A 26,184-nucleotide genomic window follows, 5' to 3' on the forward strand; every position below is an offset into this window, starting at 1 on the left:
TCTGAGTTGGAATTGGAGTTGAGTTTGTGCAGTTATGTAAGTCCAGATCTTATTGCACACGTGCCAAACCGAATTAGCATAACACAAGATATTGTGAATACATACAAAATAGAGTTGTCATGCAACTACTACATTATCTGCTGTTTAATAAAATGCTTCTTATGTTTATCAGGTTTTGAGGTAAGGAAAACTGATTTTATGTAGCATCAGACAAAAGCCGTTTTGACTCGTTTCTATGCTGTGTTATGAAAAATTGCATTTAAAAGTCGTTCCTTCCATAAGTATATCGTATTCTTTTTGTTTATAATAGATTCAAGATAAAAACTGAGATTCTAAAGCCAGAAAAAATTGAACCCAGCACAACTTTCAAAGGAATGGATTATATCGACATTCCTGCAAATGACCAAAAAGAATACAAACTGGAATTCCATGCACACAAAGAAGGAACAACTTTTATCAGGGTAAATATTTATTGTTTTGGAAGTCATTAAACCTTTAAAATTATGTTAATGATCAACAAAAATTTTTTTTTTGAATCTCAAATGTTTTGTTGGAAAATGTCTCAATCAATCTCTTATAATCTCTGTATTAGTTTTATTAGTTTAGAATTTATGTTAGTCTTCACAGAACTATAATCTTTATATTTTTGCAGCAATCATAAGTTGTTTACCATAAAAACCGGTTTGAGGAATTTAAAAACAAACAGTATTTTTTATATATATATATACTAGCACAAGAATTTACTCAGGATTATTTTTATTTCATTTTTTTGCCCGTCCCCACCTACATCTTTGTAATGAATTTCTTTTAGTAAAATAAATTGTTTAATAGAACCAATAATGCTTGACTTTTATATGAAATAAGTAATTGTATTCACAGATGGATTATGAAAAAAAATGTATTAATATTCAATAGATCGAATAGGATGACAGGAATGAAATGAAATCGGCAGTTTAAAAGTTATGGTCGAATTTGTATCTTAATAGAAGATAACCATGTACAAATGTTTTGAATGGGTTAAAATGAAAAAAAAAAAAAAAAATGCTGATTACAGCATTTTAGTTATTTATAATGAAAATGAAGCTACCATAAGAATGAACAATGCCAGATTAAAAATGTCTCAAAATTTAATAAAAACATATTATTAATCTATATCTATCTATCTATATATCTATAAAAGTGAACGCGTCTGTCTGTCTGTGTACATTTTCCTACGCAATAACTCTGTCAATTTTCAGTCTACATACTCAAAATTTGATATACAGGGTACTGAGATTTGGGAAAATCTATGTGATCGGTTTTTGGCCAGAAATTTAGCTGTTAAGGAATTAAAGTTCAACGATTTGACCTTTGAGAACTCTACCAAACTCCTCCGCCAATTTTGGGTCTAAACACTTGAAATTTTAGATATAGATTCCTTGGACATGGATCTAACTTAATAACTTCATTTGAGATCAAAACAATAAACTTTAAAGGGTCATAATAGGGGTCAAAGTTAAAAAAATTGACCGTTTTTGTTTTTTGTTTTTTGGGTTTTTTTTTTGCTAAACATACACCTCCAAACACCCGGGCAATGCCGGGCTGAAATGCTAGTATATCATAAAAGTGTGTGTGTGTGTGTGTGTGTGTGTGTGTGTGTGTGTGTGTACATTTCCCTACGCAATAACTCTGTCAATTTTAAGTCTGCAGACTTAAAATTTGATATACAGGGTACTGAGATTTGGGAAAATCTTTGTAATCCGTTTTCGGCCAGAAATTTGGCTATTAAGGAGTCAAAGTTCAACGATTTGACCTTTGAGAACTCTACCAAACTCCTCTGCCAATTTTGGGTCTAAACGCTTTAAATTTTGATATAGATTCCTTGGACATGGATCTAACTTAATAACTTGATTTGAGACCAAAACAATAAATGTTAAGGGGTCATAATAGGGGTCAAAGTTAAAAAAATGAAATATCTGCCATCAAATCTTTTCTTTTTCCAGCCTGGCCGATACAATGGGGTAAAAATGACTTTGCTACTTTTAACACCTTTAAAACGAAGCTTCTCTTCTTTCACCATCAATGCTTAGATCCTTGTTTTGATAAACTCCTAGGATCGACTTTCACTCCAGACCTGAAGTAAGAAGACTTGCATGAAATCCACTGCTAAGGTTGCTGGGAAAATAGTTGGATCATTCTACTGCTCCAGAAAGTACCTCACACTTGACATAATCCTCTACTATTATAAGAGCTAGGTACATCCTAAAATGGAGTATTGTTTACACATCTCGGGAGAAGGTGCCACTCAGAGCAGCTTTATTTTTTTGTGCTTTAACCGACTTTTCAATCAAGTGAATGATATTTTCTCTTTCCACTTTTTTTTTTTTACCTTGCTAGTCATTTTCTGCTCTATCGTTATTTTCATAGTAGCTGCTTGACTGAGCTACAATCTCTGGTAAAGCATTCACAGCATTAACATTTTTCTCTTTGTGTACCTAAAATCAAACGTAATTGCCATGAACAAAGTTTCTTTCCAAGAACTTCTCATCTATGAAACACAATACCATGGGATTGCTTCTCTGCTAACTATAATATAATCGTTTGTCAACAGCCGTTTTCGTAAGTAATCAAATCTGACGCTTTCCAATTGTTGTTTCCAGCTGTCTCACAGTATCTCATTATCCTCAAGTGGCCTTTCGGCCTTGGTCAGAGGTAACTTAATAATCATTAATTATATTTATTATACTAAACCTGCGTTAATTAACGTTTGTTTCTCTAAGACTTTCTTCTACATACATAAATCGCTCAAAACACATGCTAAAATATACCTCAATTCTGGAATTGAGGTATATTTTAAAAGAATTTTGTTCTAATTGTTCTAGTGAACCGTAATTTGTATCCTCTCATTATTTCTTTCTTTGTATTTCTATGTTAATACAACCATCCCTAATATTTCTTATGTCTCTGTGAGTATTTAGAGGAAGAGTAAAAAAGTTAGTATTATCAACTAATTTACACATCACAAATACGGCTGTAGATTAGATGGGATGGCAAAATTGTTTCTTTATTTCTAAACTATCCGTAAGGATAAAAAGAAAAGAGACTTATTATTGTTAGATATTCAAGAAGAATATCTGGTTAAACTGAAAAGATGCCTTTCCAATTTCGATCGGGGCCTCTCAAGTCAATACGGATGGCCAGAAGTGTTATAAAATCTTGGTTAGATCTTGAATGTTATTTGAACTTTTACCAACATTGTAAAGAATATATTTCTTGATTTTTAAATCATTTATTTTATTATCAATGTTTTAAAAAATTTTTTACTACAATCTATATATCTGTAAAAGTGAAACTGTCTGTGTGTGTGTGTGTGTGTGTGTGCGTGCGCACATTTCCCTACCAAATAACTCTGTCAATTTTCAGTCTAGAGACACTAGATTTGACATAAGGAGTATTGAGATTTGGGAAAATCTTTTTAATCGGTTTTCGGTCAGAAATTTGGCTGCCAAGGGGTCAAATTTCAACGATTTGACCTTTGGAAACTGTACCAAACTCCTCTGCTAATTTTGGGTCTAAACACTTGAAATTTTAAATGTAGGTTACTTGAACATGGATCAAACTTTTTAATTTGATGTAAGCCTAAAAAAATAAATGTTAAGAGGTCAAAATTGGGGTCAAAAGTAAAAAAATTTTGACCTCTGTGGTCTCTACCAAATTACTCAGGGAATTTCTGGTCTAAACATTCGAAATTTTACATAAAGGATATTCAGAGTAGGGCAGGCTTTTTAATCGGTTTGGGTAAAAAATTTGAGCTGCCAAGGGGTCAAAGTTCAAAAGATTTGACCTTTGCGGTGTCTAGCAAACTACTCAGCCAATTTTGGGTTCAAGCATTTGAAATTTATACATAGTGGGTATTCAGACATGCAGCAAGCTTTTTAATCAGTTTTGGGACGAAAAATTTGGCTGCCAAGACGTCAAAGATTTTACCAAATTCCTCCGCCAATTTTTGGTCTAAATACTTGAAATTTTAGATGTAGGTAACTTAGACATGGGTAAAACTTTGTATTTTGATTTGACACCAAAATAATAAATGTTAAGGGGTCAAATTGAGGTCAAAGTTTTAAAAAATGACCTCTCTACGAAATTACTCACACAAATTTTGGTCTAAACATTTGAAATCTTACATAAAGTGTATTCACACGTAGGGCAAATTATGAACAGTACATACGGTCCGAGCAAAACCAGGCTGAACTGCTAATAAAAGAATAAAATTTATTAAAAAAAAAATACAAAATTAATTTTTTGAAATGAGATTTAAAAAAACATTTTTAACAAGATTTTCATTTTTCAATTTTAAAGAGAATTATTTTTCTATAAGACTTTTTTTTTTACTTCAACGAATAAAGCAGATTTTAATGATTATCTGCAGCGGCAAATGAAACAAAACTATTTTAGCAATATTTTGTTTTGGATACTTTTTTTATGATGTTTGACTTTAAAAATGAACGTTATTAGGTACTTCTATATTATAATAATGAAAAAATATGGAATTTCAAGCAAAACAAATGGTACCTACAGAATTGCCAGGTCCAAATAGTAACATATCCAAGAATTACAAAAACGATGTGGTAGAAAATTAATTATTCATGAAAAACAATTCAAGAATATCGAAGTATAAACTGAGTCATGTTGTATCAGAGAGTTATCACATGGGTATATATTACAGTTCATATTTACATAAGGTATCATTTTGTATTATGATTCATACCTTCTTTCTTCAAGAGTTCTTCTATCTTCCTGCTGAGCTCTGTGACGAAACATGAAATGACCAACACCATCCAATTGAGACATCTGTTCTTCCTTCTATTGTTAAACCACAGAACAACACTTTATATTTTAAAAATATAAATTTATTTCAGTTGCTTCAAATGATCTTCACAGAGTCTGCATTTCTTGTCTACATGCTTGTTCTACCCAGCCTCGCTTCCTGGCCGTCTGTTCACTCCCGTGACCAAGCTGTAACTCTCCCATCTGTTTACTCTCATGATCAAACTCCAACTCTCGGCTGACTAAAACTTCCTTCTTGACCTCAGTTCCGGTGATGTAACTGATTAAAAGACACATCTCCTTAACGCGACTTCTGTGTCACGTACGCCTGTTCAAGGTTATTTTAATTATATTTAACCTAGCTAATTTATATAAACATCTTCAGCTAAAACCCATTGCTACACTTTATTCTATAAACAATAAATAACTCCCAATCTAAACTATTTTAAGAATATCATTGAATAGATAAATAGATCGACAGACAGATAGATAGATAATAACTAATTAACTTTTAACAATGTTAATTATCTAACAACAGTTGGATAAAGTTACATGCTTGGGTAGACATATTGAGTCATGTGGTTAAGAAAATCTGACGACCTAGTCCACAAATTCCAAAATTTCATCATGACAAGTTTCAAGAAAAAATACACGATTAAACCCAGATCTCCAACTTCCAACGTAGACCACCAGTACCATGTCTCCTTCTCCAACATCAGGGGTCTACATTCTAACCTTCCAGAGGTTGAATCCCAATTACAGGAGACTAAACCAGACCTTTTATTTTTAAGTGAAACTGGGATTGGACAGGCTATTTCCCTAGATGAGTTCACAATTAAAGGATACTCTAACTTAACTTCTAAATCTGACCCCCAAAATCGCCATAGGCATGGAATATGTGCCTATATTAAAGATGGTTTTCCATGTGGTAGGGACATCTCCAGAGAAGATCCTAACTTACCCTATATGTGCTTCCAGGTTGCACTAGCTCACACTACTGCATTTATATTTACTCTCTATCGCCCCCACAACAGTGGAGTTACTATCTTTAAAAGCATATCTGAGAAAATTGACCAAGTCCTATCTGCTTATCCTTCAGCTATCATTCACGTATGTGGAGACTTCAATGTTCACAACGTGGAATGGTTGACCCACTCAAACAAGACCGATGATGAGGGGAGGTTCTGTCATGATTTCTCCATTGCTTATGACCTCACTCAGATTGTTCAGGAACCCACCTGTGTGCCCGACAATGACGATCAGTATGCGAGTCTGCTAGACCTTTTTCTCACAACTTGCCCTGAACTATGTTCAGTTTCTGTTCTGTCTCCTCTTGGATCTTCCGACCACTCTGTTGTATCAATTAAGATAAAAATGAAATATAATAAGTCCCCAGACGTACCTCTCCATCGTACAGTATATTGATAAACTAAGGCTGACTGGGATAGCTTCCATACATTTATATCGGATCTACCTCTGCATTCCATGTTTAAAAAGGATGTGTCCTCTATGGTATCAGACCTGACGGAATGGTTAATTGTAGGTATAGACCGTTTTGTACCCTCGAAAAAGTTCCAGCAAAAACCTAACAGCCAGCCATGGTTCTCTCCAGAATGTGCTGCTGCCATTGTGCACAGAAATCACTTTTTCCATTGCTTCAAACATAATAGATGTATGGAAACTAAAGCCACTTTCAGGAAAGCGAGCAACCATTATAAGAAAGTAATAAAGAATGCAAGAGAGTTGTATGCTCAGTCCGTCAAGTCAAAAGTAGCTGAGCAGCGGCTTGGTTCCCACTAGTTTTGGCAAATAGCAAACAGAATCCTGAACAGAAGTGTGTGCTCTATCCCAACTATCATCAATGGACCTGAGGTAATCTCGTCAGCATCAGACAAAGCCAAATTCCTTGCCAAGAACTTTGCAGCTAATTCTACCCTTTGTGACCAAGGCTGCCAACCCCAAATATTTCCTCTTGTATCAGAAAACACAGTATGTGATATACATATATCTGTATCTGATGTTGCCAAGCTAATCAAAAACCTTGATTCCAGTATTCCAATTATAGTACTCAAAAGACTTCAACCAGAACTAGCGCCCATACTTACAAAACTGTTTAAACTTTGTCTTAAGGAGAATTGCTTCCCATCACCCTGGAAAATCTCATCAGTATGCCCTGTATTTAAGAAGTCAGGTGATCACTCATCCCCTTCTCAGTACAGGCCAATAAGTCTCCTGTGCATCATGAGTAAGTTGCTGGAATCTGTGTTAAATACAGAAGTAATCAACCATCTCAGTAAAAATAATCTTCTTAGTGACACGCAATATGGTTTCCGTTCTGCTAGATCTACAGCAGATGTGCTTACAGTTATATCTCATAGGATTAGCGAGTCTCTCGACAGAGGCAACCTTTCTAGGGCAATTGCTCTTGACAGGCCTTTAATAGGGTATGACATAAAGGTTTACTTCACAAGATCTCTAGCTATGGTATAGCTGGAAATGTCTTCTCAATTATTAAATCATTTCTCTCTGATAGGTTCATAAGAGTAGTAGTTGATGGGCAAAAATCAGAAGCTTACTGTATTAATGCTGGAGTCCCTCAGGGGTCCATCCTGGGCCCAACTCTTTTCCTGATCTACATTAATGATCTTCCAAATCACATCCTTACATTATTTGTAGACATTTATGCTGATGACATTACCATTTGTGGTAGCACATGTAAGACAGTAAATGACCAAGTTCTCTCCAATTCTCTCTCCTCTGATCTTGAGCATGTGGTACAATGGGGGAAGGAGTGGCTGGTTACTTTTAATGCATCTAAAACCAAGCTTCTCTCTTTACATCATCAACGTTCTGATCCACATCTGACACCAATTGAAATGAATGGCTCTCATCTTGAAGTGGCCTCAAGTTTTGACAAGCTTCTGGGCTTGACCGTTACTCCTGATCTTAAATGGAAATCTGTTGCCAAGGCCGCTGGAAAAATGGTGGGATCCTTCTATTGATCCAGTAGATATCTCACTGCTGATGCAATTCTCTATCTATATAAGGGCCAGGTACGTCCAAGGATGGAATACTGTTGCCACATCTGGGTAGGAGCTGCTAGAAAGGACTTGTCCTGCCTTGATAGAGTTCAAAATAGACTTTGTAGCCTTGTAGAAGATGTCCTTTTATCTTCTCTGCAACAGAAGAGATGTTGCGAGTTTGTCTCTGCTGTATCGTTATTTTTATGGAAAGTGTTTGACTGAGCTCCAATCTATGGTCCCCCCTCGCCAAACTTTCACAAGAAACACTCGTTTAGCTGAAAACACTATTAATAATTCCCCCCACTCTTTATCTGTGCCTAAACCTAAACGTAGATTCCATGAACAAAGCTTCTTTCTTAGAACTGCATACCTGTGGAATTGTCTTCCGTTTTCCTGCTTTCCAGCTGACTACAATATGATTGTCTTCAAGTCTAACGTAAACAAGTTCTTGATTAGCCGTTCAACTTGTTAACTAATTTACTGAATTTCCATTTACTAATGGTTACTATATTGTCCAATTTCTACTGTATACTCTTTAACCCTTATCCTCGTGTGGCCTCTTGGCCTTGATAAGTGGTGATGCCTATGTAAAAAAAAAAAAAACTAAGTTGAAACAATTTGTATCAGACAGAGTTTATTTAGAAAACAAAAAAAAAAACATAACATAGTTTGTCAATTTAAAAATAAAAAACAACTTTTTTTTAACTTGTAGGACTCAAGGAGCAGTCACCAATTTGTAAGGGTGTGAGTCGGTATCCACCAATTCATTATTGAGATCTATCAATTTTTAAACTGATTTGATTTTTCATGGCAAATCTTTATATAGAGATGTTCTCGAACATTCCAGCCAGTTTGCTGTATCTCTACACGAGGAAATGTAACATAGTTCCTTTATTCCATGTGTGTGGGTGGTCACATCACATCATTGTGTCCTTGCGCATTCTTCATATGCATGGGTGTTGAAAACAGTGATTGCTATGAAAATGTTCCTGCAAGAGATTTGTTCCAGTCGTATGTAGCGGTCGCTACAAACTTTTCAAAACTTTTCGAAATTACATTTTTAAAATTGCCATAGGATTTCTGAGAAATTGAAAACTTAATTACCTCCCTTGTTAACTCTCAAATTGGTAGATTTTATAAATGTTTTTATTGTTTTTTTCATGAATTTTCTACCTTATCGTTTTTCGTAATTGTTGGATATGTTACTATTTGAGACCTGGCAATTACATAGGTATTATTTGTTTTACTTGAAATTCAATAGTTTTTTTTTTTTCGTTATTATAATATAGAAGCACTTATTATTAAAATAAAAAGCAGTTCAAAGGGAGAAATTAAACAAAAAATTAACACTTTCAAATAAAGACTATTTTTTTTTTGTAAAAGTTAAAAATATTTTAATGATTGATGTTGAAAAAATGATTTTAAAAAAAAGATATTTTTATGGTGTCTACTTTTATGTTTGTAAAAGTAAAATACTTTTTTATAATGTTTGATTACAAAAATATTTTTATGATAAAAAATATGGTAAAACTTGTTGAGAGTGTTGCAAGTTGCATTTCAGTGAAAAGAGAAAAGAAACTGGAACAAATATTTGAAGGAGGACACGAACATGCGTGTGTGACGGATATAAAGAAAAGTACAGTGTGACCCCCCCCCCCCAAAAAAAAAACGGTCCCCAATTCTAATTAGGCCCCGTTTCTTAGTGTTTTGTTCGAATGAAATGAAACTTTGGTCATAACTAGTTTATTATATTCAAAACATCAAATAAAACACAAGAGTCTTTTTTCTCCGTTCTACAGCATATGTTCTAGATGGCCTCCATTTAGCTTTTGTTTTTGTGGGGTTTTTTTGGGTCACCCTGTATATTTTATTTGAGACAGGAAGAGGAAATGGGATTGTGGGATTACAACGTAAAAGGGAGGTAATCATAAAAGGGTCTATGATAAGAGTTATCGTACTTACTTTCAACACCCCACTTTCTCTCACCGCATTTTTTTTTTTTTTTCTTTACAAAAACAAAGATATGTGAGAGCCGATTAGTGTCAGTTTAGGGTCCGAATAGAAACTTTTAAAACTTGCCCAGCTTCGTCCATGTTGGAGGTTTTGTCATTGTTACAGGTTGCATTTCAGTGAAAAGAGAAAAGGAACTGGAATGAAGATTTGATTCAACACCCCCCTTGCTCTCAGCATATTATTTATTTATTTTTCCTTTTTTTTTTCTTTACACAAACAAAGATCTGTGAGAGCAGATTATTGTCAGTTTAGGGTCCGAATAAAAACTTTTTAAACTTGCCCAGCTTCGTCCGGGTCTTTTTTTTTTTTTTTTTTTTTTTACATAGGCGTCACCACTTATCAAGGCCGATCGGCCACTCAAGGATAAAGGTTAAAGAGTGTAGAGTAGTCAAAAGGACAATATAGTAATCGATAGTAATGGAAGTTCGGTAAATTTGTTAACTTAAGTGGAACGGCTCATCAGAAAGTTGTTCACGTTGGACTTGAAGACAACCATATTATAGACAGCTGGAAAGCAGGAAAACGGAAGACAATTCCACAAGCGTGCAGTTCTAAGAAAGAAGCTTTGATCATGGAATCTATGTTTAGGTTTAGGTACAGATAAAGAGTGGGGAAAATTATTGATAATGTTTTCAGCTAGTCTAGTGTTTCTTGTGAAAGTTTGGCGAGGGGGGACCATAGATTGAAGCTCAGTCGAACACTTTCCATGAAAATAACGATAAAGCAGAGACAAACTCGCAACATCTCTTCTGTGTGGGTTGGAGGTTTTGTCATGATGTTGGCGATCGTGTCTGCTGTTGGACAGTAAATTGTATTTTTTTTTATTATTCAGAGCTTCTCTGATAAAATGGTACTTAATGTCGATGTGTTTACATCTCTGCCGATGAATGGGGTCCTTATAAAGTGCTATAGCGTTTTGACTGTTTCCGAATATTTTGATGGGGGATGTGTTCTCGGTGTGGATCCATTTCCTTTGTTTGGTTATACCCTTTTGCGACGAATATGGCCTTGTATTTAGGGGAGCCATTTTCTTTGATTTTATACACCCATCTACCGCTTATTGTCGTTCTGTCTTTGAGTAAGGGTGTTAGATTGTTTTCCTTTAGGGAGTCAATTTGTTCCCACATCGCTTGGATCCAGTGGTGTGTTGCTGGGGAAGTCACAGCTTCTCTGTAAGTGCAGAGTATGCCGTGTGCAGCCTTGTAGCAGTAGTCAGTGTCGATTAATGCGTAGCCGCTCCCATCCTGGACTACTGTCACATGATCTTCTAGGTAGCTGAGCATTTTGTGCTTGCGCTTCGGGTATCTTCGCGTACAGCTAGTTTCTACTGTAGACTCAGTTTATTTGTCGGTATTGGACTGTTCATGGTTTTCCCTTGACTTTAAATTTTTTATTAAGTTTCTTGGGGGAAAATTTGCGTCATCATCGCTTGATGAATGGGTTTGTGTTTGAGTGTGTTAGTCGTTGGTGTTGTTGGTGAATTTTACCAGTCTGTGTTTACACACTTTCCCGCTTTCTGGGTGGTAGATGAGATATGCCGGGCTGTTTCTGTCGTATCCGATGACGATTCCCCTCTGGCACCTTGGGTCTAGCTTTCTTTTCATGTTGGAGTAGGCATAGCAAGGCAAACCGAAATGTGCATCCTTGATAAGTCCGGTTTTCTCCTGGTCATTTTGTAGTAGGGCGTCTGTCTTAGACGGCTATTGAAGCATCTGTTTCGTATAACTGCAGAGGCCATAACTGCATAGATCCATAGTGTTTTCATTAAGCTGCTTTCTATGATAAGGCATCTTGCCATTTCGAATACAGTTCGCCAGTTTCTTTCGTCCGTTCCATTTTGATGAGGCGAGTATGGTGCTGAGGTTTCATGTTTTATGTTGTTACAGCGGAATAGTTTTCCGAAGTCTTTTGACTTGAACTCCGAACCATTATCCGACCTCAGTATTTTTATTTTGCCGTGTGGGGAAATATCTGCGAGGAATTTTTCGATGGCAAGTGTGGCATCACTTTTGTTTTTAATAAAATATACAAATATGGCACCTGAAAAGTTGTCAGTGAAGGAGATGGCGTATTTGTTCCCATTTAAATCCGCTGGTTCTATGGGGCCGGCTAGGCCTGAATATACTAAATGCAGAATATTTGTTGCTCTTTTGTCGGGAGATTTATTTGTTTTCTGGGGAAATTTTCCTTGGATGCAGACGTTGCAGTTTTTGTTGTTTGCAGTCTTATTTTTTGTTTTTATCTCTTCGACCACGTCGGGTAGTTTTGTTATGTCGTCGTAATTGCAATGGCCGAGTATTTTATGCCACGTGTGAATATTGTGGCATTGATGGCAATTGTCTTCTGCATTTCCTTCCTCCATATTTTTTAGGTAGTATAATCTGTTGCGCACATGTATTTTGAATTTCGTCCCGTTTTTATGTTTTAGTATATTCCCGTCTTCTTCAAAAATAACTGTCGTTCCGTTTTGGGTTGCAGTTTTCACAGAAAATATATCCTGTGGATATGAAGGTATAAGCAGTGCCCTTTTTAGGGTAGGGGTATGGAGTTTCCATTAGTGTCTAAAAGGCAGACTTCAGTGTCTCCTCTTTTTAAAGCTAAGCCACTGGTTTTAGTTTTTTTTTTTTTTTTTACAAAGTGGTCAACACTTATCAAGGCCCAGAACCCACTTGGGGATAAGGGCTATTGCGTGTACAGTACGTTAGTTTTGAGATTTGATAAAGGTTCTTACTTAAGGGGGCAGTTCATCAGGATTTTGTTTATGTTGTACATATCCAGGTTGTAGTCAGGTGGGAAACAGGCAAAGGGAACAGAGTTCCACAGGTGTGCACTTCTAAGAAAGAAGCTTTGTTCATGGAATCTACGTTTTGGTTTTGGTACAGATAAAGAGTGGGGAAAATTTTTGACAGTCGTTTTAGCTGCATCAACTAGTAGGTTTGTATGCGGTATTAATTATTATTAAGTTCCAGGTATAGTAGTAATCCTCCGTTTTGAATGCGAAGGAGTTTTCTTCAGTTTGTCGGCTGCATTTTTAATTGTATCTTTATGCTTATAGTGACAGAACTCCCTTTTATTGGTGCTACTTTTATAGTAACTACACCACTGTTTTTGCTGTTTGTGTTTGTTGTTGGGACATTCTTTCGATAAATGTCCTTTTCCGCCACATGTGAAGCATGATATTTCACGTTCGTCATGGTGGTGATTGGCTCTCCATTGTATTCTCTGAAAAAGACGATGTAAATTTCATCACTTCGTCACTGGAGTTCCAGGAATGTTATTTCTTTGTTGCTGTGTGTCACATAAATCGAAAAAGGGTTGTAGCAGCTTGGTAATCCTTTTAATATCATGGCGATAATTAGGACATCATCAACTGTTTGCCCGGCATTTCTCAGAGCTGTTAAAATTGTCTCAGTTCTTATCATGTATTCTTTGATGTTTTCGTCTCCTTTCTTTTTGAGAGACGTGAGTTGGGTGTACAAGGAGATTACCCTTGGTTTTCCTTTGCTTGGTGTTCGCGTAATATTTTGAGAGCTTTTCTTCCATTATCTGTAGCTTCTCTCATTATTAAGGATAAACTTTTGTTCTCCAGAAACTGTACAGGTTCGGCGTAAGCATCTTCATTTCTCTCAGTGTCGCTTCTGTCTCTATTATTTTATTACCTAAAATGGCATCTTTTAGGCTGAGCATGCGTAAATGACATAACCTGTTGTGAGTTGCATTTCAGTGAAAAGAGAAAAGGAACGGGAACAAATATTTGAAGGAGGACACAAACACACGCATGATGGGTATAAAGAGAAATATATTTTATTTGGGACAGGAAGAGAAAAAGGGATTGTGGGATTACAACATAAAAGGGAGGTAATCATAATATGATAAGAGTTATCTTACTTTCAACAGAGAGCGCTCTGTTTTGCGGTTGTTTTGAAAATGGAAAGAAAATTTAAATTTCGTCCTGTTTTAATTTTGTACGAGCCCTTTCTAGTCTTGCACAAAAACACGCGTTCACATCTCAAGCCATTTTTCTTGTCATACACATACACGCACACAAACATACGCACACACGTACACACACATGCATATATTCACGTTCACGTACATACACTCACATTCATGTGCATACATACACACGCTAACGTACACACATGCACACACACATACGCGCACACATACGCACACATGGGCAATGTCACTTCCCTTTGAAGGAAATCCACACATGCGCAACAGACCACCGGAAACAACTATAAAAGCAAGAGACCTGAGCTGTTTCCTCCTTTTCGATTTGGCTCTCGACCTAAGCGGTTGACAGACTAACTGTCCCCTGGCAAGAGTCAACAGACAGTACATACACCTTACACACTTTCTATCTCCATGGCCTGGATTGACTTTTTCTCTCGCTCTCTCTCTACAACCACCAGCTAACAGCGAAAGACGCACGCCAAACTAAACACGTGCTGTACCCTTTTCTTTCATTTGTTTCTTCACGAAATAAATTCTAGTTCGTTTATTTTAATAAACGTGTTGTTCGTTTCTTTCTCAATTCAATTCATTTTTCCTATTTTTTACGACGGGGCGATATATATGATATATCCACCAGTCCACTACAAATTGATGACCCAACGTGAGATGAACACGCATTTCCTTCTATACCACCAGTCCGCTACATGTTTTTTAATTTCGCATGCGGCAATACAATCAAAAGTAATCGAAAGAATAAAATTCAACAATCGTACGTTTTATATATAAAATAAATGACAGATTATTTTTATAAAAATAAAATTTTATTAACAAACATGAAATAATTTAATTTTTAAATGGAAAAATTCAATTTGGTAAAATTTTTGGTAATTGTTTTTTTTGGTATTTTTTTTTTCTTTTTCTATTAAGTCCCACTCACGATTTACATTCGAAATGACAATTTTTATAGGTTTCGGGTATGCTGACAACGAAGAACAGCTTTCGGAATGAACACCCTTGTTGCGGACCAGGATATAAATATCCTAACTCGCCACAAAAAAAAATAATGAAACAAATGGAAAGAAGGAAACAAAACTCAATTGCTGGATAAAATAAACATGTCGTTTATTTTCTGTTGAAAAATGAATGTTTTAGGTGTAACTCGTGTTCATGTCTGTGCGTGGAAAGAGGAGTGAGTAATGTAGTGGAACGAGAAATGGCAGTCCAGCGTGTAGACACAGAAAAAGATAGAGGGTTGACATCAGTAAAGCTGCGCGCACATGTTGGTACTTGTCCATGTGGAAAGGTCTTCAGGCCACTAGCTGTGGACGCAAACTTGTCTGGTTGATGGACCAAAGCAAAAGGGAAAAAAGAGTGAGAAAGTCAATCCAGTTTATGGAGAGAGAAAACGTGTAAGGTGTACGTACTGTCTGTTGACTCTTGCCCCCACACATAGTAGCAGATGACGTGCGGCGCACAGGTGCGCGCACTCCAAAAGGGAGGGAAATGGTCCGTCAACCGCTCAGCTTGGGAGCTACGTCGAAAAAGGAGGAAGCAGCTTATTGCTCTTGCTTTTATAGTTGTTTCTGGTAGTCTTTTGCGCATGTATGGATTTCCTTCAAAGGGGAAGTGTCGTTGCCCATGCGTGCGTACGTGTGCGTGTACGTGTACGTACATGTGTGTACGTTAGCGTGTGTTTGTATGCACATGAATGTGGGTGTATGTACGTGAACGTGAATATATCTATGTGTGTGTACGTGGGCGCTTATGTTTGTGTGCGCGTATGTGTATGACAAGAAAATTGGCTTGAGATGTGAACGCATGTTTTTGTGGAAGACTAGAAAAGGCTCGCACACCCTCAACCTCCAGATGTTAAGAATGTCTTTCGGAATAGACACCCCCCAATCTTCTAATGTTAAGAAAGGTTTTCAGAATAAAGACCCCAAACCGAAAATCTTTAAAAGTTTGCATTTCGAATGTGAACAGTGAGTTATAGTTAATGTAAAAATTTCCCTTTTTATACGGTGAGTTTTCGATTTTGTTGGCGCATGTGCAATAAAAAAAAAAGTGATTGAAACGGAACGAAATTTAAATTTCCGTTCCATTTTTAAAACAACCCCAAAACAGAGTGCTCTCGCCAAGTTTTACCAAAAATATTTTTATGTTTAATTTTTATAAAATTAATGATATATATTTTTTAAAAAATAAAGACGTTGTCTCTAAACTCTTAAAAAATATATTCTTTACAATGTTGGTAAATGTTCAAATAACTCTAGATCCAAAGATTTTCTAACACTTCTTGACTCGAGAAGAAGCCCCGAAACCGAATAACTTAACAAATATGTCACAGTTTCTGACTTTTCGAATAAAAGAAAGTAGAATAAATAATGATAGTGGTTGTCATTAATCGGGTCACGTGTACGTCTAATATAATATACCTTGTTCGTTAAATGCAGTTAGTAATACGGTAGTAAACACAAAAGAGCGGACTCGAAAATAAAAATAAAATAGAAGGGAAACAATTTGGTTAGAGTAGAGGGTTAATTATCTCCCTTACATTAGAGAATATTTTTTTCATATTCAAAATACTAAAATTGGGCATTACGAGTCCAAATTTTATGTCACGGTTTATCAATGCCCAAGGGCCTATTTAAGACAAGGATTAATGAGTGTTAGATGGACGATGAGACAAAAGTATAGATATTGGTAACGATGGTTGACTGGGCAGAACCCGTTTATCAAAGAAGACGGTTTAATAAAAGTTTGACTTGAAATCGACAGCTTCGAGGTATTGTGATCTACAGACGGATAGTTCTTGGAAAGAAACTTTGCTCATGGAAGTTTTTGTAGAAAATTAGTTTTTGTTACCAATGTTTTACAGGGGGCAACCATAGATCGAAGCTCAGTCGAGCGACTATCATGAAAATAATGATAGAGTAGAGAGAGTCTGTGAGAAAGGGCTGTAAGGAAGAACAGATGACATTTTCCACTAGATTCCAAAGTCGCTTTTGTACTTTGCCGAGACAAGACTTCTAGTATAGATTAAATATTCTATTGTTTTCAATGCTAATCTGTGGTTAAAGCAAAATAAACTGTTTTGAGCTATTAAAATAACTTCTAATGCTATTGATATTTTATCATTCACTATTTTATGTTTTCAATTATTTTTTCGAAATATGACATAAATCATAAATCTATGACGTCACACCAAATCATAATTAGTTTGTTAAAGTAATGTTTTAAGCTTTATTTATTAGAAAGTCCAAATAGCTGAGCTGTTAGAATTTCAGACTGAAAATCTTAAAATTTTAATTCAGTTTCCAGTTATGGCATCAGCTTTATTTGTTGGGAATTCATTCAATACGATTAATGCAATGTTTTCCAAGATAAATCAAAATGAGACAAATTTTGCTATCTATTTATTACGTTTCCAAAAAATTATGACTGTCGGACAAACGCACAAATTCTCTATTAATATAAGATAAAAAGAAAATTCAAACACACACACACACACACACACACACACACACACACACACACACACACACACACACACATATGCAATTAGGTTATAAAAAAGTATATCTTTAACAAAAACTTATGAAGATAGAAAATGCTCAATACCGTTAAGAGAAGCAATTAAGTATATTAAGTAAAAGATAAATAATAAAAGTTACATATAACTTTATTATAACATCAGAACAATAGGGAAAAGTAAAAGAAAGACAAAAAAAAAAGAAACCTCTTTAGGCCATGGCATTTTCATCAGAAGAAGAGAAGAACCAGAATTATGCAAAATGTAAATATAGATAGAAACTGGTTTAATAACAATAAAATGAGAATGAATAAGAAAAAATAGTAAAAGTAAAATATAAAATGTAAGTTAGCAACTTATGAAAAACAATGAAAAATATTAACATTATTTATAAATAATTAGCAGGAAAGAGATATATATATATATATAGCAGGAAAGAGATATATATATATATATGTATATGAGGAGAGAATAAAAAACAGTAGTATATATGAAATAGTAATAGTGAAGAGAATAAAAAGAAAATAGTGGTCACAATGAAATAATTCTGTATAATTCTGGCTCTTCTCCTCTTCTGATGAGAAGCATTTAATTTCGAAATGCTATGTTTTTTTTCTTATTTCTCTATTTTACTTTTCCTTATTGTTCTGATGTTATAATAAAATTATATGTCACTTTTATTATTCATCTTTTAGATCCAGGCAATGATTTTACAGCTTATAATCAACTAAAAATATTGTAACGTAAATAAAATAAATTAATAAAATAATTGAAACTAATCTATATATGTAAAAGGCAAAATGTGTGTGACCATTTTGTGTATGTCTCGCAAAGGCTTTTCTCGCACACGGTCCCGGGGTTGGGGGAGGGTTACGATCGCTTACAACTGTTTATATACCACCTAGATAATAATATCTAGGATTTGGGAAAGCGCGTCGTGTCTAGATTTATTTACATCGACGTTTACAAAATTATTGCTATTTTGGCTTCTCGTGTGTTGATTGGGCTTTTTCGTATAAAAAGCAAAACTAATTCAAAGTTAACAATGTTCTCGGCATCGCACCGGGGAAACGTCCAGAAGCAATCAGCTTTGATCAATATGGGGTCAAACTCCTCTCATATCAGACAATTGCTAATCAATCTGGAAAATGGGGAGCTGGTTTCCCCCTCCCCAACAGATGTTGGGGAAAAAACTTAGGTAAACAAACTCAACTGCGTGACTTCTATTTGACCTCAATAATTAGGTCAAATACAAGCAGCAGAGATAACTTTTATTGCTGCCACCTGTCAATAGTTAAATAAATAAATTTAAACACATTTCTCTTGTATTTCTCCATGGCCCAGTGGTTAATGTCGTACATCTTTTTTTCACACTTTCATTTCCAACTTTGCCTCAAGAGTTCAGGTTCGATCCTCATACTCACCTATCAAAACTTTTTTTTATTATTATTTTACCCCCCCCCCCCCCCGAGTTTTGATTTACCTCAAAACACCCGGGCATCGCCGGGTACCCCCGCTAGTTAAATATAAAAGGAAAAAGTAAAAATATTTTAATTATCAAATTTATAAAAATCAAGTAAAGAATAAAAAAACACCATTTTCCAGGAAGGCAGACATAAACAGAGGTTGAAGAGAGCCAGATAATTATAGGTCTTCTTCGTTTAGATTTGAAACCGATGACACTAATATTGGTATTTATTTGCTTCCTACGAAAACAAAATTTGACACAAGGTCGTTTTTAATGTGGAAGAAAACCAGCTCCTTCAAAAGGGGCACTCTGGATATAACCAAAAATAAAAATTGCGTTAGTATAGAAGGGTTTCCTTTACATTAACTAAGGACACATTAACTTAAGTATTGTTCTGATCTTTTGTAATATATATATATATATATATATATATATATATATATATATATATATATATATATATATATATATATATTCTAATAGGACTCTTACTGATGTTGCTCAAGTGGAAGCATTACACAGATCCAGAACAGAATCGTTTAAGAACCCCCCCCCCCCCACCCTCCACACACACACCCGAAAACAAATTGGTTGTTGTTGGTGGCCACTGCCATCCCTGGAAAATAGTGGACACTGGTGGCCGTGACCCGGATGAAATAATCTGGTTTTCACTGTCGGGCATTGTTTTCTAGTGGCAAATAGTGGAAGCTACTGTCTGTGATTGTTAGCACTGTTGGTTACTGGCGATTAGTAGTGGTTTGGGGCAATAACCTGAGGGTACTGGCACTTTGTAAAGAAAGCATTTAAGGGAAAAACATGATTATTGTCATTATAATTTTAAAAAATTACGAAAAAGGTCCATTAGAAAAATAATAATAAATAAAAGCATAAGTTTTCAAAATTAGGGATTCTTGCTGTATATTAACTCTTTAGATTGAGCGAAATCAGTGGCAGATAACTGCCTTCTACCAATGACAATATCTATCAAGTCAGCCATTGTTTTTCTTCTCGGTTATACTGCACGGACTTTTTTCTAAAAGTAGCTCTAGCACATCCTCTAAATAATAAAATACTCCACAGAAAATAAAAGTGGTAAGAAAACAAATATATAACAAATAAGTGTTTCTGTAGCCAATAAAGTTTAGTTTGAAACTTTCCTGCATAAAATTTTAAGTTTTAATTTATTTTAAAACGTTTATTCAGTTCTAAAAAGAAAGTGCTGACATCTTTGAAGCCTAGGTAATCAGCCAGGAATATAAAATTCAATCCAATCATCAACAGGAATAAAAAATGCACAAAAAAAAAACATTTATTATCATTAGTCTTCATAGTCGTTCAAAAATAGAAAATTAAGTATTGGTACCCATAAAAGAAATTTTTTTAGGGCAGTTTTTTTTTTTAGAATAGTGGCATATCCATATTTTGTGCATATTTACATCCCCAAACCAATGCATGTTAAAATGTCAATTATTCTCAAACCTTTTGTTAGAGCTCACCATAGTAACATTTTAAGGGTTCCAGTATTTTAATAATTTGGAGTGATTATCAAGATTTCAAAGACGCTATATATGTTTTTTAGCAGAATTGCATCATGTTTAGAAGTTGATTTAATTATATATGTTTGTACGATTATATATATATATATATATATATATATATATATATATATATATTTACGTATGCATGTATGTAAACATGCTAAATAGTTAAAAAATAATTTACCAGTATTTATAAAACATTAGAATAATTTTAAGGTTACCAGTATTTAATTTGTTGTTTTTGAGTGATTATTATTTTTGTATTTGTTTTTTAGCACTATTGCCTCCTGTAGAGAAGTGGTTTTCTTCTATTCTGTTAGAATGTATTCTCTGAATCCACTATGCAATTATTTTATCGCATCAATCTGTAAAAAGTATGTTGTTTATATTTAACAGCGATGACCACAAAGAAAGAAAGAATGTAGAAGATACATATTGTATCTAGTAGTAAATGTATGTTTGTGAATGTTTTGATCTTAGCAGAAAAGTTAAACAGTCATTAGTTATTGAAAAAGGGTGAACGATTCGTTCGCTGTTGTTGAAAATTAACTTAGACACTTTATTTTCAGCATATAACAACAGTGAACTGAAATTGATGCTGTGTGAATGAGTATTTATGCTAACGATGCCATATTGTAATGTTCTGAAGTGTTTGTTTAGAATAATCTAATTCTGGAATTAGAGAATTAGCGGGCAACCAATCAGTGGACTTTCCCAAGGGAGGCTTTATTATTTTTTTGATTCTACTACAGATAAGGTAATGGTATATTTGTGTATTTATGAGCCAATTATGGCCAGTGTAAGCGTAGAATCTGTGAAACATTTAGACTTCCTCCCAGTGTCAACTGGTGGCGGTGGTAGGTCTAAATATTTAAAGGGAAAAATAGGTACCATTTCTTCTAACGGTGTTGTGAGTGTGATGGTGTTGCTCCTAGGATGCAATGTAGTATTTTATTATCACGATTGAATGTGTTTTCAAAGGTATTCGAAAGCTACATAAGATATTGGTGATTGAATTTGTATGTGGCATCTTTGTTGCAAACTTGTGATACTTTTTTTTCCAGAAGGGAATTCCTGCTGCTACTTAATAAAGTAGCAGCAGGAATATAGAGATAGAGAAGATAGAAAAGAGAAGATGAAAGAATATATATATATATATATATATATATATATATATATATATATATATATATATAATTTGATATAATAACTCAACTTCACAAATTGATAAAAGTTCCATTATCGTATTTTGATTATAACATAAAGCTAGAAGAAGCTAGAACATTCTAAATCGAGGTAGATAAAGCCAAAAATAAAAGCATTGTTGAATTAAAAGTAATAAACAAGAATACAGAATCATACAAAGATAATCCCCCCTCCAACATATCCTTTAAGTACCCGGCATTAAATGTCTACTTATAGAAAGGTTTAATTGTTATTATTACTATTAATCATATCTGATACATAATTTCTGTGTATAACATCTCAAATCCACACATTAATATGGGAGGGGAGACTATTTTCAAATATCTTCCTAAATTTGAAATGGAGCTACGGACTTATATTAAGTAAATATTAATAAGTCCCTCGTACCTAATTTTTTTTTTTTTTTAAATAGAGAGTAGATAATGCACCGTGGATGTGTTATCAGCAGCTCCAGCAATTCTTACTTCTCCTTATTTGTCCTTCAGTCCTCATTTCCAATGAGTGATTTTTCTGATAAAAGGTGAAGAAAAAGCTGCTTTCTAGGTCGGCAGTACTTGAATGAACAGTAGCCTGAGATGTTGGAAATTTTCTGTTTCTATGTCTATCCTTGTGGCCATGTCACTAGTAAGGGTGCTGGAGGTAAACGTTTCATCTGGGCTGATGTTATCTGCCTGATAGTCAGGAACCCGAATCTTTGATTAACCACTAAGGAGGCTGTCCTATCAGCAGGTGCAAAGTTAATGTGGCTGCTGTATTGCCATTTGGTGAATGGATTCTGGACCATGCAGAAGTTTCTGGGGGGGGCCTCTTGATGCCATACTAGTGGGTAATTGTTACGGCTCTACCTTATCATGTGCTACAAAAAAAAATTCCTGTCTTTTTCTCTTACTTTCCTTCTCAAACCTGCTCTAACCAAGTCTGTCAACCTGTTCCACAAATCCCAAAACCTCAACATGAATTATCTCCAGAAAAAAAAACACGAACAAACCTAGAACCCCATCCTCCAATGTAGACCCCTACTACCATGTCTCCTTCTCTAACATCAGGGGTCTACATTCCAACCTTCCAGAGGTTGAAACCCAATTGCAGGAGACAAAACCGGACATATTGTTCCTAAGCAAAACTGGAATAGGGCCGACCACTTTCCTAGATGAGTTCATAATTAAAGGATACTCTAACTTAACATCTAAATCTGACCTCCAAGATCGCCATGGGGATGGAATATGTGCCTACATTAAAGATGGCTTTCCGTGTGGAAGGGATATCTCCAGAGAAAACGCTAATTTACCTTATATGTGCTTCTGGGTTGCACTTGCTTACACCACTGCATTTATATTTGCCCTCAATTGCTCCCACAACAGCGGAGTTACTATCTTCAAGAGCATATCTGAGAAAATAGACCACATCCTGTCTGCTCATCCTTCGGCTAACATTCATATCTGTGGTGACTTCAATGTCCACAATGGGGAATGGCTGACTTACTCAAACAAGACAGATGATGAGGGGAGGTTCTGTCATGATTTCACCATTGACTATGCCCTCATTCAGATTGTTCACGAACCCACCCGTGTGCCCGATACTATGCAAGCCTTTTAGACCTTTTTCTCACAACTTCCCCTGAGTTATGTTCATGTTCTGTTCTATCTCCTCTGGGATCTTCCAACCACTCGGTTGTATCAGTTAAAATAAAAATGAAATGCAACAAGTTTTCAGATGTACTTCTCCACCGTACAGTATATCGATACTCTATAGTTGACTGGAATAGCTTCCGTACATTTATATCTGATCTACCTCTGCATTCCATGTTTAAAAAAGGATATGTCCTCTATAGTATCACATGTGACCGAATGGTTAATTGTAGGTATAGACCGATTTATACCATCCAAAGCATTTCAACAAAAACCTAACAGCCAGCTATGGTTCTCCCCAGAATGTGCTGCTGCTATCGTGCACAGAAATCACTTTTTCCATAGCTACCAATGTAATAGATGTACTGAGACTAAAGCTGCTTTCAGGACTGCCAGCAACCACTGTAAAAGAATAATAAAAATGCAAGAGAGCTATATACTCAGTTCGTTAAATCCAAAGTAGCTGAGCAGCGGCTTGGTTCCCACCAGTTCTGGCAAATAGCAAACAGGATCCTCAACAGAAGCGTGCATTCTATTCCAACCATCATCAATCGACCTGAGGTCATCTCGTCAGCATCAGACAAAGCCAAACTATTTACCAAGAACTTTGCAGCTAATTCTACCCTATGCGACAAAGGCCATCAACTCCCTGTATTTCCTCCTATAACAGACAACACGCTATGCAACATACAAATATCTGTGTGTGATGTCGCCAAGCTTGATTCCAGTAAAGCAACTGGCCCTGACAGGATTCCAATTATAGTGTTGAAAAAGCTTTAACCAGAACTTGCCCCCCCCCATACTTAAATAACTGTTTAAACGTTGTCTTAAGGAGAATTGCCTCCCAACACCTTGGAAAACCTCATCAGTATGCCCTGTACTTAAGAATTCAGGTGACAGGTCATCTCCCTCTCAGTACAGACCAATAAGTCTCCTGTGTGTCATGAGTAAGTTATTGAAATTCATATTAAATAAAGAAGTAGTGGTTTCTGTTCTGCTAGATCTACAGCAGATGTGCTAACAGTTATATCTAATAGGATTAGTGAATCTCTTGACAAAGGCTTCCTTTCTAGAGCAATTGTTCTTGACATATCAAAAGCATTTGATAAGGTATAACATAAGGGCCTACTTCACAAGATTTCCAGCTACGGTATAACTGGAAATGTTTTCTCAATCATTAAATCATTTCTCTCTGATAGGCTTATAAGAGTAGTGGTTTATGGGCACAGTATTAATGCTGTGTCCCTTCCTGATCTACATCAATGATCTCCCAAAACACATACTTAAATCATTTGTTGACATCTATGCTGATGACACAACCATCTATGGCAACACATCAAAGGCCATAAATGACAAAGTTCTCTCTGATTCTCTCTCCTCTGATTGCGCGTGGTACAATGGGAGAAGAGGTGGCTGGTTACTTTTAATGCATCTAAAACCAAGCTTCAATCTTTACATCATCAACGCTCTGATCACCATCTGGGATCAATTAAAATGGATGGCTCGCGTCTTCGGGAGGCTCCATGTTTTGACAAGCTTCTAGGATTGACCTTTACTCCTGATCTGAAATGGAACACATACATCAAATCTGTTGCCAAGGTCGATGGAAAAATGATGGGATCCTTTTACCACTTCAGTAGATATCTCACTGCTGATGCAATTCTCTATCTATATAAAAGCCAAGTACGTCCAAGGATGGAATACTGCTGCCATATCTGGGAAGGAGCTGCTAAAAACAGCCTATCCTGCCTTGATAGAGTACAAAATAGACTTTGTAGCCTAGTGAGGGATGCCCTTTTCCCTTCTGTACAACTTCTCTTCTACAGAAGGGACGTTGCGAGCCTGTCGTTGTTTTATCGTTATTTCCATGGGAAGTGCTCCTCTGAGCTCCAATTTCTGCCCCCCCCCCCCCCCGCTCGCCAGTCTTTCACAAAACCAAAGCTGAAACCACTGTCAATAATTTTCCCCACTCTTTATCTGTACCTAAATCAAAACGTAGATTCCATGAACAAAGCTTCTTTCTTAGAAGTGCACGCCTGTTTCCGTTTGCCTGTTTCCCACTTGGATGTCTTCAAGTCCAACATAAACAAGTTCCTTAAGTAAGACACTTTATCAGATCTAACGATTACTAACGATTACTAACGATTATTGTCCCATTGATTACTGTACACGCAATAACCCTTATGCCTTCGGCCCTTGATAAGTGGTGACTTCCTTGTAATATATATATATATATATATATATATATTTTTTACATGGAGTTCACCACTTATCAAGGCCCAATGGCCACTCAGGGATAAGGGTTATTGTGTGTACAGTAATCAAAGGGATAGTGTAGCAATAGTATTTGGAGAGTTGGTAAGGTGTCATTACTTGGGGGGGGGTTCATCAGGAATTTGTTTGTGTTGGACTTGAAGACATCCAGGTTGAAGTCGGGAGGGAAACAGGCAAGTGGAACAGAGTTCCACAGGCGTGCAGTTCTAAGAAAGAAGCTTTGTTCATGGTATCTACGTTTTGATTTAGGCACAGATAGGGAGTGGGGAAAATTATTGACGGTGGTTTCAGCTAGTTGGGTGTTTTTTGAGAAAGATTGGCGAGGGGGGACCAGAGAATTGAGCTCAGACGAAAACCTGCCATGGAAGTAATGATAGAACAATGACAGGCTCGCTACGTCTCTTCTGAGCTTATCAAAGCCTGGGGACTCCCTTAGACGAGAGCCATCCATTTCAATTGATGCCAGATGGGGATCAGAGCGTTTATGATGTAGAAATAGGAGCTTGGTCTTAGATGCATTAAAGGTAACCAGCCACCTCTTTCCCCACTGTACCACGCGCTCAAGATCAGGGGAGACAGAATCAGAGAGAACATCATCATTTACAGCCTTTGATGTGTTGCCATAGTGTCATCAGCATAGATGTCAACGAAAGATTTTAGTATGTGTTTTGGGAGATCATTGATGTAGATCAGGAAGAGTGTTGGGCCCAGTATGGACCCCTGAGGGACTCCAGCATTA

General features: G+C 35.9%; 1 protein-coding gene across 4 annotated transcripts in view; it reads left to right on the forward strand.

Annotated features, from left to right (window-relative positions):
• Positions 1-26,184, forward strand: part of LOC145295994 (hydrocephalus-inducing protein-like) — an 865,028-nt gene that overhangs the window by 823,125 nt on the left and 15,719 nt on the right. For all 4 annotated transcript variants that reach the window (XM_080141978.1, XM_080141990.1, XM_080142009.1 and 1 more), the window contains one exon: positions 311-461. In XM_080141978.1, coding sequence (XP_079998104.1) covers positions 311-461 — 151 coding nt within the window. The remainder of the gene's footprint in view (positions 1-310; positions 462-26,184) is intronic.

This window comes from Euprymna scolopes, chromosome 2 (assembly GCF_053919585.1).
Source record: "Euprymna scolopes isolate OS-2025 chromosome 2, ASM5391958v1, whole genome shotgun sequence".
NCBI lineage: Eukaryota > Metazoa > Mollusca > Cephalopoda > Sepiida > Sepiolidae > Euprymna > Euprymna scolopes.